We start from the raw sequence: 13206 nt of genomic DNA on the forward strand, positions 1-13206 counted from the left end.
ACATTTAATACTGACTGATCCGCACAGATGTCCTACAGATCAAATGCTGTGTCGTCACTTTGGTATTGGGCAAGTCCCTGAATCCCACCTACCTGATCCCCCTGTGGGACACTGTGATTCTCCTCTGTATCATCCTGGGAATGAAGAGGACGGGGACATCTCTCTGGGGTATTTCTGTTACTGGCCCCATCTGTAGGAGACACACAGTGACTGATTACACTGTATATATGTGATTATTAGATGATGTGTATATAGGTGGCCCCATACCTGCTCTCCACTGTACAATAAATGACAGTCTCCTCTTACCCAGTGATGTGAGGGGCCGGTGATTCTCCATCATCACGTCCTTGTACAGACCCCTTTGTCCTTCTATATACTCCCACTCCTCCATGGAGAAATAGACAGTGACGTCCTCACACCTTATAGGAACCTGACACACACAATGATACAGTCATCACCCAGACACATCCCCTGGTGTTACTGTATAAAGTCCCATTCCCAGCAGTCACCTCTCCAGTCAGCAGCTGAATGATCTTGTTGGTGATTTCCAGGATCTTCTGGTCATTGTGTCTCTCATGTATCAGTGAGTGAGGTGGAGGCACCGGGATGGGGCTCTGGGTCCTGCTCAGTCCTCCTGACCCACGGGGGCGGCTGCTGGGTGTCTCACATTCACCTGATGTCTTCTTCACCACTGTGTAATCCTGTGTACAAGATACATATAATACTACCTTATGAACAATATATTCTTATATACATGTAGAATGTCATTAAGAGTTAAAAGATGTGTGGATTTAGAAGAAGACAAAAATCAATCATAAAAGCCCATTTCAATTATACCTTAAAGTTTAAGTTCTTTAAAGACAATCTACATATTAGGCTGATGTCAGATAGTAAATTGATTTTGCACATTCTGGTCACTTTAGGGTCACTGACAAAACGCAAAAAAAAAATAAAAAAAATAATAGTAATATAAAGTTTGATTGAAGAAATAAGGAGATTTATGTTTCTTACCTGTTAAGTCTTTCTTCGACTCTATAGGGGACACAGGGATGTCTCTGGAATGGAGAGTCTGGGCACCAAACAGTTAATCGTAAATTCCCAAGAGCCCAGACTCCCTCTCCCCTATACTTTGTCCCCTGCCACCAGCAGCCAGGTTAGTCAGCAAGCCCATGGCATGGAGCGAGGCAGAGGAGGAGAAGGAGAAGAGGGTCAGGTACACATACAGAACCAGGTGCGTCAGGATGGGCGCCCTATGCCCCCTATGGAGTGGAAGAAAGAGACTTAACAGGTAAGCAACATTAAGTCTCCTTTTCTTCTTCCTCCACTAGGGGGCACAGGGATGACTCTGGGATGACCAAAGCTGTTCTGCTATGGGAGAGGACGCTCCTGAGCTGCAGTGAACACAGAACGCGGCATCCGAAGACGCAAACATGTCAAATGCATAAAAATAAACACACGTATGAGCAGACGACCACGTGGCAGCCTTACAGGGCTGTTCTGCAGAAGCACCACAGCGAGCTGCCCAAGAGGTCCCCACTGACCGGGTGGAATGGGCAGTCAACATGGCAGGAAGATCCACCAAGGTGTAAGCCTGGCGGATAGTGAAACGAAGCCACCAGGCAAAGCTTTGATTAGTAGCCAGCCGCCATGGAGAGACGAGAAGACCTGGTGTTACAACCCCTAGCCGCACACCAAGCAAAATAGGTATGCCACCGGTGGTAGATCCTCTCAGAAGAAGGCTACCCTGCATCAACCATGGTTCAAATTACCCTTCTGGAGAACCCCTTTGCTTTCAAGATAGATGTCTCAAAAGCCACCCCATCAAAGCTTCCGGATGGAAGCATGGACCCTGTGACAGAAGATCCGGCCGCAGATGGAGACGCATTGCTAGGTCTATGGAGAGGCCCAGAAGATCTGAGTACCACACCCACCGTGGCCAATCTGGTGCCACCACTGTGCCTCCCTCCAGCTTGAATTTGCGGAGAACTCGAGGAATCATCGAGACTGGATGTGAATTCCCATGGAACCGCTAGAGTGTTTACCAGGAAAGCACCAGGATCTCTTGTGTTGGAGCAGTATCTCGGCAACTGGTGGTTGTGACGAGACGCCATCAGGTGTATGTCTAGTAGGCTGACCAGTAGTTGAAAGATGTCCGGATGTAGTGCCTATTCGTCTGCGTGAACCTCCCAATTCTGGACAACGGGGATGAAGACCGTAGAGGGAACTGGAAGATGAAATTCTGCTCAACAGAGAATGCAGCCGACTTCCTTCATGGCACCGTGACTGCGAGTGGCGCCACAGTGGTTTATGTATACAACGGCCGTCGCATTTGACTGTACTTTTACCAGACGTCCCTGGAAAAGAGGCTGTGCCTGACAAAGAGCCCTGTACACAGTTCAGTGTTAAAGGACATTGATGGAGAGCTGGCTTGCGTCGGTGGTAAGACCCAGTCCTGGATTCAAAAGGGTTGGCCCTTGTCCAGGTGTGACTGCTGGAGCCACCACAGGAAGGAGAGACGAACCGCTCAGGGATGAATGAGCATCTGCGCTTTGAGGTTCGGGTGAGACTTCCACAGTCGCAGAATGACCAGCTGGAGAGACTGGGAGTAGAACTGGCCATACTCAACCAAGGTGGATAAGAGAGACCCAAGGTTCTGAATACAGGAGTGTATAGACACGCGATGGTGACTCAGGAAGGCGCGGATCCTGTATTGCAGACACAAAATATTGTCTCGCTGAATCCTGGAGTCCAATAATGCCCTTAAGTGGAGTATCTCCTGAGAAGGAGTTAAGGTGGATTTCTGCCAATTAATTACTTACCCGTGTGACTGCAGAGGTTCCAGTTCCTAAGAACGGTCTGAGACTGGGCCAGGAGAAGTAGGTCATCCAGGTAAGATACAGAAGCCCTTGCAGCAAAGATGCGCCGTCATGACCTTCGTGAACATACGAGGGGCCGTAGACAGATCAAATGGTAATGCCTGAACTGATATAGCGTTTGTTCCTTACATCAAACCTAAGGAAGCGTTGGTAGCTGGCTCAAATGGGAATATGTAGATAGGCATCCTGACTGTACAAGAAAGCCATAAAGTCCCCTGGCTCCAGAGCCAGAATGATGGAGCGAAGGGAGTCCATGTGGAATTTGGGTATCTGGAGGAACCTGTTCAGCTGCATTAAATTGAGAATGGGCCGAAATGAGCCGTGTGGCTTTTGGACCAGAAAAAGATCGCTGTAGAAACCCATCCCTATCTGAGACGAGGGGACGAGAACGATGATCCTGGAGACTAGGAGGGAGCAAATAGACTCCTTGAGAGCTTCTAGTTTTTCTGGCTGTGCGTGAAGGCCGGTGATAAAAAAACGGTTTGGCAGATGCTTTTATAATGTTAGAGTGAAGCCCTAAGTTATGACGCCTCTGACCCAGGTGTCCGTCATGGTCTGCATCCACACTGCTGAAAAGAGTAGAAGCTGTCCTCAAACCTATGGGTCACCCGGGTGAAGGCCCGCCCCCTCATGCAGCAGGTTTTTCTGTTGGCTTGGCAGCAGGATGTCTGGTGGACCAAGGTTGCTTATCTTTGGAGGAAGGGCCCTGGCTTCTGGAAAAGGGTTGACCTTTGGCTTTGCCCTGCGGACGAAAGGAACGAGAACCAGATGTCCTAGGTCTGGGTGGAGCCACCAAAGGAAAGAAAGCAGACTGCCAGTGTAGCCACGATTTTGTCCAATTCAGGTCCAAAAAGAATGTCCACCGAATAAGGAAGCACTTCTAGAGCTTTTTTGGATTCCTGGCTGGATCCTGGATTTGAAGGTGCGCTGCAGGGCCGTAATGCTGCGGACACAAAGGCCATTATACACCGGGTCCTGAGGAGAAATGACCCTCCTCCTTGGGAGCTTTATTTCTGGACGTCTTTATTGGCCAAAGAAATCCCCACATGCAAAAGGATTAAACAATGGTGTTCCTGGGGAAGGCAAAGAGCGTGTAACACAGAATTAATTATATATAACAGTGTAGCAATACTAATATATATATATATATATATATATATATATATATATATATATATATATATATATATATAAATATTAAATATACTGAAAGTTGTACTCCCCAACTGCGAGGAGTATCCCCCAGGTGACCAGTAACCACAGTAGGTATACAGACACAGAGCAGAAAGCACAAATACTCATATTATCATAGACCACTCAATGCAGTAAAAAGTTGGCAAACAGTGCTCAACTACCCAGCTAATAATAGCAGTAAAGAGCTATAAATATAACTGGGCTACTTGGAGCTGGTTATATGAGGAGGCAGGAGCCCGGCTTCTCTCCCTGAGCTGTACTGAGGAAGGCTGTGGAGAAAATAGCAGCCACCCAGCGTCTCAGAGGAGGAGGAGATAGGGGAGGATCCTGCCTGGGGCTTGTCGACTGTATTGAGGAAGCGTGCCCCATGGTTGGGGGAGGGGCTAACAGTGGCGCCTACCTGCCCCCCCCCGTCTGGCCGGACCCCAGGGCTAATGTCACTGCCGTGAAAGCAGGTCCTTGTTCCCTTATATTGCCCTGGTGGTCAAGACAAGAGACCGGGAGCCCCCACTGCCAGTGGTCTCCCTGCATGCGTGCTTGATCCCTGCTGTGAGCCGCCACTCCGGGTGGTCTGAAGTCCGTGGACGAAGACACTGACCCAGTCGCCAGTGCTGCGGTCACCGGCGCTGAGGCAGTGGAGTGGCAGTGGGGGCGTCCTATAGGACTCCTCTCACAGCCCACTCATAGTACAAACTCTAAAAATTAAAGTCAAGTAAAATATAAAGCAGCCCCCCTAAAAATGGTGCCCAGCTCCTGCCGGCACCAAGCTCAAACTGGCTGCCGGTGGCTGGGGGCAGGGTATAGAAGAGAGCGAGCCTGGGCTCTTGGGAATTTACAATTAACTGTTTGGACTCTCCTCTCCAGGCTATACCCATAGCCATCCCTGAGCCCCCTAGTGGAGGAAGAAGAAAAATAAAAAAACATAATGCAAAGAAAACATCACATGTATAAAGAATCTATGTACATATATTCTACAGGCCCCTGCTGTCATGTATGAGACAAGAGGGATGTGACATTCCCAGAATCCCTCACCTCTCCAGTCAGCAGACGGATGATGTCCAGGGAGAGATTTAATATCCAGTCCGTCATATCCATCTTCACAGTCTGATGATTCTCCATCATCACGACCTTGTACAGACCCCTGTGTCCTTCTATATACTCCCACTCCTCCATGGAGAAATAGACAGTGATGTCCTCACACCTTATAGGAACCTGACACACACAATGATACAGTCATCACCCAGACACATCCCCTGGTGTTACTGTATAATGTCCCATTCCCAGCAGTCACCTCTCCAGTCATCCCCCAGACACATCCCCTGGTGTTACTGTATAATGTTCCATTCCCAGCAGTCACCTCTCCAGTCATCACCCAGACACATCCCCTGGTGTTACTGTATAATGTCCCATTCCCAGCAGTCACCTCTCCAGTCATCACCCAGACACATCCCCTGGTGTTACTGTATACTGTCCCATTCCCAGCAGTCACCTCTCCAGTCAGCAGCTGAATGATCTTGTTGGCGAGTTCCAGGATCTTCTGGTCATTGTGCCTCTCATGTATCAGTGAGTGAGGTGGAGGCACCGTGATGGGGCTCTGGGTCCTGCTCAGTCCTCCTGACACACGGGGGCGGCTGCTGGGTGTCTCACACTCACCTGATGTCTTCCTCACTACTGTGTAATCCTGTGTATTGAGAGACATCAATAAAAACTGAAACGAGAAAATTGTAACTATATGGGTAATTGTGTAAAATAGATACAAATGGTAAAGCTTATACATATAAACTCATTCCTATATGCAATTTCCCCCCTGCACCCTAACCTCACCCAGCAGCCTAACCTTATCCTCCCCTCAGCCTAATCCTAGCCTCCCCATCGCAGACTAATCTTAATCTTCCACCTCCAGTCTAACCCTAACCACCCCTGCTGCCTAATCCTAACCTCACTCAGCATCCTAAAACTTAACCTCCCCTCCCCACAGCCTAATCCTAATTTCCTCATCACAGACTAACGTTAACCCCCTCTGAAGTCTAACCCTAACCACCGCTGCTGCCCAATACTAACCTCAACCAGCAGCTTTATACCAACCTTTACCTTCCCCGCAATCCTTTTTCAGTTTTTATGATGGCAATTTGCATATACTACAGAATGTCATGAAGAGTGATCAGATGAATTGCAAAGTCCCTCTTTGCCATGACAATGAACTTAATCCAAAAAACAACATTTCCACTGCATTTCAGCCCTGCCACTAATGGACCAGCTAACATCATGTCAGTGATTCTCTCGTCAACACAGGTGAGAGTGATGACGAGGACAAGGCTGGAGATCAGTCTGTCATGCTGATTGAGTTAGAACAAAAGACAGGAAGCTTTAAAAAGGAGGGTGGAGCTTTAAATCATTGTTCTTCCTCTGTTAACCATGGTTACCTGTAAGGAAACACGTGCAGTCATCATTGCTTTGCACAAAAAGGGCTTCACAGGAAAGGATATTGCTGCTAGTAAGATTGCACCTAAAACAACCATTTATCGGATCATCAAGAACTTCAAGGAGAGAGGTTCAATAGTGAAGAAGGCTTCAGGGCGCCCGAGAACGTCCAGCAAGTGCCAGGACTGTCTCCTAAAGTGGATTCAGCTGCAGGATCGGGGCACCACCAGTGCAGAGCTTGCTCAGGAAAAGCAGCAGGCAGGTGTGAATGCATCTTCACGCACAGTGAGGCGAAGACTTTTGGAGGATGGCCTGGTGTCAAGAAGGGCAGCAAAGAAGCAACTTCTCTCCAGGAAAAACCATCTGGGAGAGACTGATATTCTGCAAAAGGTGCAGTGATTTGACTGCTAAGGACTGGGGTAAAGTTATTTTTTCTGATGAATCCCCTTTCAGATTGTTTGGGGCATATGGAAAGACGCTTGTCCGGAGAAGGAAAGGTGAGCGCTACCATCAGTCCTGTGTCATGCCGAGAGTAAAGCATCCTAAGACCATTCATGTGTGGGTTTGCTTCTCAGCCAAGGGAGTGGGCTCACTCACAATTTTGCCTAAGAAAACAGCCATGAATAAAATGAGAGATATGGTAAGAACTTACCATTGTTAACTCTCTTTCTACGAAGTCCATAGGGTCCACAGGGAGACCTTGGGGTATAGATGATGCAGATTCATCCTGGCACCTTACGCAGTAAATTTTTCTCCCAGGATGCACTTGGGTCTCCCTCTATACCCCGCCCCCAGGCCAGAGGCACCTCAGTTTCATAGCAAGCCAAAGGCCGGAGGAGGATGAAAGAGAGGGAAGAAAAGTCTGGAACATACAAGAATCACATTCTCACACAGAAGGAGACGGAAAACCGGTGACCAGAGCAAAGCCCATCTGAAGCACAGGAGTGTCAGGGTGGGTGCCCTGTTGACCCTATGGACTTCGTAGAAAGAGAGATAACAAAGGTAAGTTCTTACCATATCTCTCATTTTCTCTCTCATTTTTCTCATCCATAGGCTCCACAGGGAGACCTTGGGGATGTCCCAAAGCAGTAACTTTTAGGGTGGGGACGCTCCTGCGCAGAGAGGAGAATCCGCCGCCCGAAGGAAGCATCTTGAGAGGCAAGGGTATCAAAAGCATAATACCTCAAAAAGTCTGGACAGAAGACCACGTGGCCGCCTTACAAAGCTGAACAGCCGAGGCGCCACGGCGAGCTACCAACGAAGGACCCACAGACCAAGTAGAATGAGGGCGGCACTGGAAGGCCCTCAAGACTGTAAGCCTCAGAGATCGTCATGCGAAGCCATCTAGACAAAGTTTGTTTATTGGCTGGCCAGCCCTTCTTGTGGAAACCATAAAGGACAAATAAGGAGTCTGACTTCCGAAGGGAATTGGTACAGTCCACATAAGTCCTGAGGGCACACACCACTACCAAAGAGGCCTCACCTGCCGAGAGGTCAGGGGAATTAAAGGCCGGCACAATAATTTCCTCATTAATGTGGAAACTAGAGACCACCTTAGGAAGGAAACTAAGGAGAGTCCGAAGCACAGCCCTGTCCTGGTGAAAAAACATAAATGGGGAACGACGAGAGAGCCCCCAAATCTGATACTCTCCTGGCAGATGCAATAGCCAGAAGAAAAACAGTCTTAGCAGTAAGCCATTTGAAATCCAGACTCCAGGGGTTCAAATGGTTGGCCCTAAGAACTACAGCCAAATCCCATGGCGCCACAGGAGGGTCAAAGGGAGGCTGAATTCGAAGGACCCCCTGTAGGAAAGTGCCGATATCTGGAAGAGGAGCAATTCTTCGCTGGAACCAGAATGGAAGGGCAGAAACATGCACCTTCAGCGAAGCAAGGCGGAGACCAAAGTCCAAACACGCCTGCAGGAAAGCCAAAACTCTGGATATCCAAAACACCTGGGGTTCGTAACCTCTGGGACGACACCATTCAAAATAGATATGCTACACCCTGTGGTAAATCCTAGCAGAGGCAGGTTTTCTTGCTCTGAGCATAGTGTTAACCACAGAGCTGGAAAAAACCCTGGACCTTAGGAGGGCAGTCTCAAGAGCCACACCGTCAAAGCCAGACGACCCAGGTCCTGGTAAAAGCAAGGACCTTGAGACAACAGGTCCTGATGTTGAGGCAACAGCAACGGAGTGTCGATGGAGAGACTCTGAAGATCTGAGTACCAGTGACGTCTGGGCCACGCTGGAGCCACCAGGAGAACAGTGCCTCCTCCTTGTTTGAACTTCCGAAGTACTCGATGAAGAAGGGAGATTGGAGGGAAGAGATACGCGAACTGGAAGGTCCACTTCACTGACAAAGCGTCTACCAAGAGAGCCTTGGCGTCCCTTTTCCTGGCCCCGTACAGAGGCAGTCTGTGATTCTGTCGAGAGGCCATGAGGTCCACGTCCGGAAGGCCCCACGTGTCCACTAGGAGCTGAAACACTTCTTGGTGAAGAGACCATTCCCTGGGATGCACGTCGTGGAGGCTGAGGAAGTCCACTTCCCAATTTAGAACTCCTGGAATGAACACTGCTGATATGGCTGGTAGATGGCCTTCCGCCCATGTCAGGATGCGTGACACCTCTGACATAGCCTCCGGACTTCGAGTCCCTCCTTGATGGTTTATGTACACCACGGTTTTGGCGTTGTATGACTGAACCTGCACAGGACATCCTGTTGCAGGGCCCTGAAGACTGCTCAAAGTTCCAATATGTTGATTGGCAGAGCAGATTCCTCTGCTGTCAACCGTCCCTGAAAAGAGAGTGGACCTGTCACTGCGCCCCAAACCCAGAGACTGGCATCTGTCGTCAGTAGGACCCAGTCCGGAATCCAGATGGGGTACCCCCTGGTGAGGTGGACCGACTGGAGCCTCCAAGTCAGAGATAGATGCACCTCCGGAGAGAGCATCATCATTTGTGACCTTATCCGAAAGGGTAATCCATCCCATCTGGAGAGGATTAATTTCTGCAGAGGTCGGGAATGAAACAGGGCATACTCCACCATGTCGAACGTCGACACCATGGATCCCAGTAACTGCATTGCTGAGTGTATTGACACTCGGCGACTGTGGAGGCATCTGCGCACCCGCATCTGCACAGTGGAGATCTTGTCTGCTGTCAGAAAAATCCTTTGCTGCTGGGAATCCAACACAGCCCCCAGATTGAGCATCCTTTGAGATGGGATCAGGGAGGATTTCTTCCAATTGATCAACCACCCGTTCATCTGAAGCACAGATATCGTCAGCTGCAAGTGGTGGTGAAGTACTTCTGGAGACCCTGCTAACAGCAAGAGGTCATCCAGGTATGGTAACAGGCGGACCCCCTGCAGCCGCAGATGGGCTGCCATAACCGCCATAATTTTTGTAAACACCCGAGGTGCAGTAGAGAAGCCAAACGGCAGAGCCTGAGACTGGAAATGTTGTTGTGACAGAGCAAACCTGAGAAAACGCTGGTGAGCCGAAGCAATCGGGACATGCAGGTAAGCATCCTGAATATCCAGCGATATCCTTGTTCGACAGGAGGCCCGTGCAGAAGAACTGATGGGAAGGCCTTCTGCGGAAGGAGAGGGCGTACCCCTGAGAGACCACTTCTCTCACCCAAGTGTCTGTGATAGTCTGATACCAATATTGGGCGAACTGAAGAAGTCGGCCTCCCACCCTGGGAGAGGCTCGCCCCGTCAAGCTGAGGGCTTGTCGCCAGGCTTTGCAGCCGAACGTCTCGCACTCCAAGCCTGTTTCTTGGGCTTAGTAGATTTTTTTGGTGGTTGACTGCCTAGGAAAGGACGGAGTTCTAACCTTACCTGGAGCCCGACAGGTCTGAAAGGACGAAGCCCGAGACTCCGCAGAAGCAGGAGCAGAAGGCAGACAAGCCGACTTAGCCGCTGCCAATTTATCCACGATTTTGTCCAAATCAGGTCCAAATAGGACTTTACCGTTATAAGGTAAACTTTCAAGGCCCTTTTTGGAGTCCGCATCTGCCCTCCAAGAACGAAGCCACAGAGAGCGGCGAGCCGAAATGGCCGCGGTGGAAATCCTAGCATTCACAAGCTGTCATCCAAGGCAGCATCATTAATATAGGTAGCCAAAACTCGTAGGTTACCCACCAGATTCAACTGCTCCCTGGTTGCCTCCGAAGACAAGGACCCTTCCAGGGTGTTTGCCCAACAATCCATAGCCCTAGCCACCCAGCAGATAGCCATGGCTGGTCTGCATGCGGCACCTGAAAGGGAATAGATGGAACCTCCACCTTCCCATCTGTAGTATGGAAGGCATAGGGAGTGTCGCTCTTTTAACCAAGCGCGTTACATGGGAACCCACCGCCGGTGAAGTTTCCCATTTAGTAAAATAGTCCACGGCAAAAGGGTAAGCATAGGCCAGACGCTTCTGCGGCTGGTAACGCTTGCCAGGTGTTTTCCAAGCCACCTCCAGGTGGTCCACCAGCTGGTCAGACAAAGGAAATATAGCTGCAGTTGCCTTTAGATCCTTGAAATATGCATGCTTGGACTTAGGTGCTGGAGGTTCATTCTCCTCTATGACCAAAGCTGCCCAGACAGCTTGTATAAAACCCAGAATATATATTTTTGATTTGGTCTCTACATCTCATGGAGAGGATTCAGAGACAGATTCATCCGGGAGCACCCCATCATCCGATGACACAGCATCGTCATCATACAGAGTAGATTGAGACGACGGCAAAAATCTTTTAGCCAGTCCACTATGGAATGCCTGCCCCTGCCACACCTCAGCCACACTTTGTAGCGCGGTGGGAATCGTATTAACTCACGGAGGGGATAATACCTGTACGGGTGAGAGGGCATAAGCTGCTGCGGAGTGAACTCTAGCGGGGAAAACACAGGAGGGTCAGCTTAACGTCCCGCAATGGCCGTAAGTGTTTGCACAAAGCACGCCCAAGAGGGACCTGGAGGAGCATAACACCTCAAACACAATCCCTCAAGGACCACGTCTGCCACTCCTAATTCCACTGTACACTTTTTACATAACAGCCGGACGTGAGCCAAATTTGGCATATCACGTTCACTACCAGACATGGTGAAGAGGATACCAATATACAGTATGTGACCCACCACACAGAATAACAGACGGTGAGGCTGCACCCTGACAACACCAGTGTAAGGGCTCAGTGAGAGAAAAGAGGCACAGGGAATGTAAAACGGCTGACAGATTAGAAAGTGAAACTCAGATAGACAGCGCTAGCATGCAGTCACATACAATGCAGAATAACAACACCTCACCTAATGGCACTTACTGATGAACTACATAGACTTAGTGTCTGGTAGGATATAGTGCTACATACACTGACCACTTTCAGGAGGAGAGGTATGTAGGGAGTCCCGGGCTCCGTACCGCCTGTGAGATCTGCGACTCAGCCAGGAGAAAATCGCCACCTGAGATCACTGAGGGGGCGGATCCGGAGGAGGAGCGCTGCCAAAACCAAGCCAGACCGCGGTGGAAAAAGGCGTGCTGTGCAGCGGGGAGGAGCCGGCTGTTGAACAGGGAAGGCAGCCTCCACTGGCCAGCGTTTAACCCCCGGGACGCTGGAGCGTTTCCATAACGCTGCGGCCCACTGGTGACTTAGTGGAAGCGCGGGACTCAGTGCCGGGCTTCACCTGCTGTCATTTCCAGGGAGTCCCCAGCCCTGGGAGAAAAGGACCGCGTCTCGGCGTTTCACCGCCGCTTAACTTTTGAATCCCCGTAGTGCCCGGCCGCAGTCCAGGGATCCTCTAGGGTGCCTGCTAGCCAAGACCCTAGAGGCCCGCCGAGAACCCCCGGATCAGTACCAGCGTTTCAGAGCGGTGACGTAGCGGCAGCGGAGACGTCTCCTGGACTGTCCGCTCTAGAAGAAATCATCTTTTTTTTTTTTGTAAATATAAAGTCTTCAGTAGCCCGACTCCGGCCGGGCACCCAACGAAACTGAGGTGCCTCTGGCCCAGGGGCGAGGTATAGAGGGAGACCCAAGTGCATCCTGGGAGAAAAATTTACTGCGTAAGGTGCCCGGATGACTCTGCATCACCTATACCCCAAGGTCTCCCTGTGGAGCCTATGGACCCTGAAGTAGAAAGAATGGTACCAAAACATCCACCAAGAGCAACTTCTCCAAACCATCCAATAAACAGTTTGGTGAAGAACAATGCCTAATACAGCATGATGGAGCACCTTCTCATAAGGCAAAAGTGATAACTAAGTGGCTCGGGGAACAAAACATCGATATTTTGGGTCCATGGCCAGGAAACTCCCCAGACCTTAATCCCATTGAGAACATGTGGTCAATCCTCAAGAGACGGGTGGACAAACAAAATCCCACAAATTCTGACAAACTCCAAGCATTGATTAGGCAAGAATGGGCGGCCATCAGTCAGTATGTGGCCCAGAAGATGATTGACAGCATGCCAGGGCAAACTGAAGAGGTCTTGAAAAAGACAGGTCAACACTGCAAATATTGACTGTTTGCATAAACTTAATGTAATTGTCAATAAAAGCCTTTGACACTTATGAAATGCTTGTAATATTACTTCAGTATACCATAGTAACATCTGACAAAAGGGTCTAAAAACACTGAAGCAGCAAACTTTGTGAAAACCAAAACTTGTGTCATTCTCAAAACTTTTGGCCATAGTTGTATGTACAGCCACATCCCCTTGCTGTTTGCTCTACGT

The 13206-nt window shown here is 49.6% G+C and overlaps 1 protein-coding gene across 6 annotated transcripts in view; it reads right to left on the reverse strand.

Annotated features, from left to right (window-relative positions):
* Positions 1–13206, reverse strand: part of LOC148436277 (uncharacterized) — a 30756-nt gene that overhangs the window by 14918 nt on the left and 2632 nt on the right. For 5 of the 6 annotated variants that reach the window (XM_088465098.1, XM_088465096.1, XM_088465097.1 and 2 more), the window contains exons 3-7: positions 5560–5778; positions 5103–5282; positions 510–701; positions 307–430; positions 93–190 (exon numbers count right to left, since the gene is read on the reverse strand). In XM_088465098.1, the coding sequence (XP_088321224.1) occupies positions 93–190; positions 307–430; positions 510–701; positions 5103–5282; positions 5560–5778 (813 nt within the window). The remainder of the gene's footprint in view (positions 1–92; positions 191–306; positions 431–509; positions 702–5102; positions 5283–5559; positions 5779–13206) is intronic. The other variant, XM_088465101.1, reaches the window with a different exon arrangement.

This window comes from Taudactylus pleione, unplaced genomic scaffold (assembly GCF_031769625.1).
Source record: "Taudactylus pleione unplaced genomic scaffold, aTauple2 ptg001845l, whole genome shotgun sequence".
Lineage (NCBI taxonomy): Eukaryota > Metazoa > Chordata > Amphibia > Anura > Myobatrachidae > Taudactylus > Taudactylus pleione.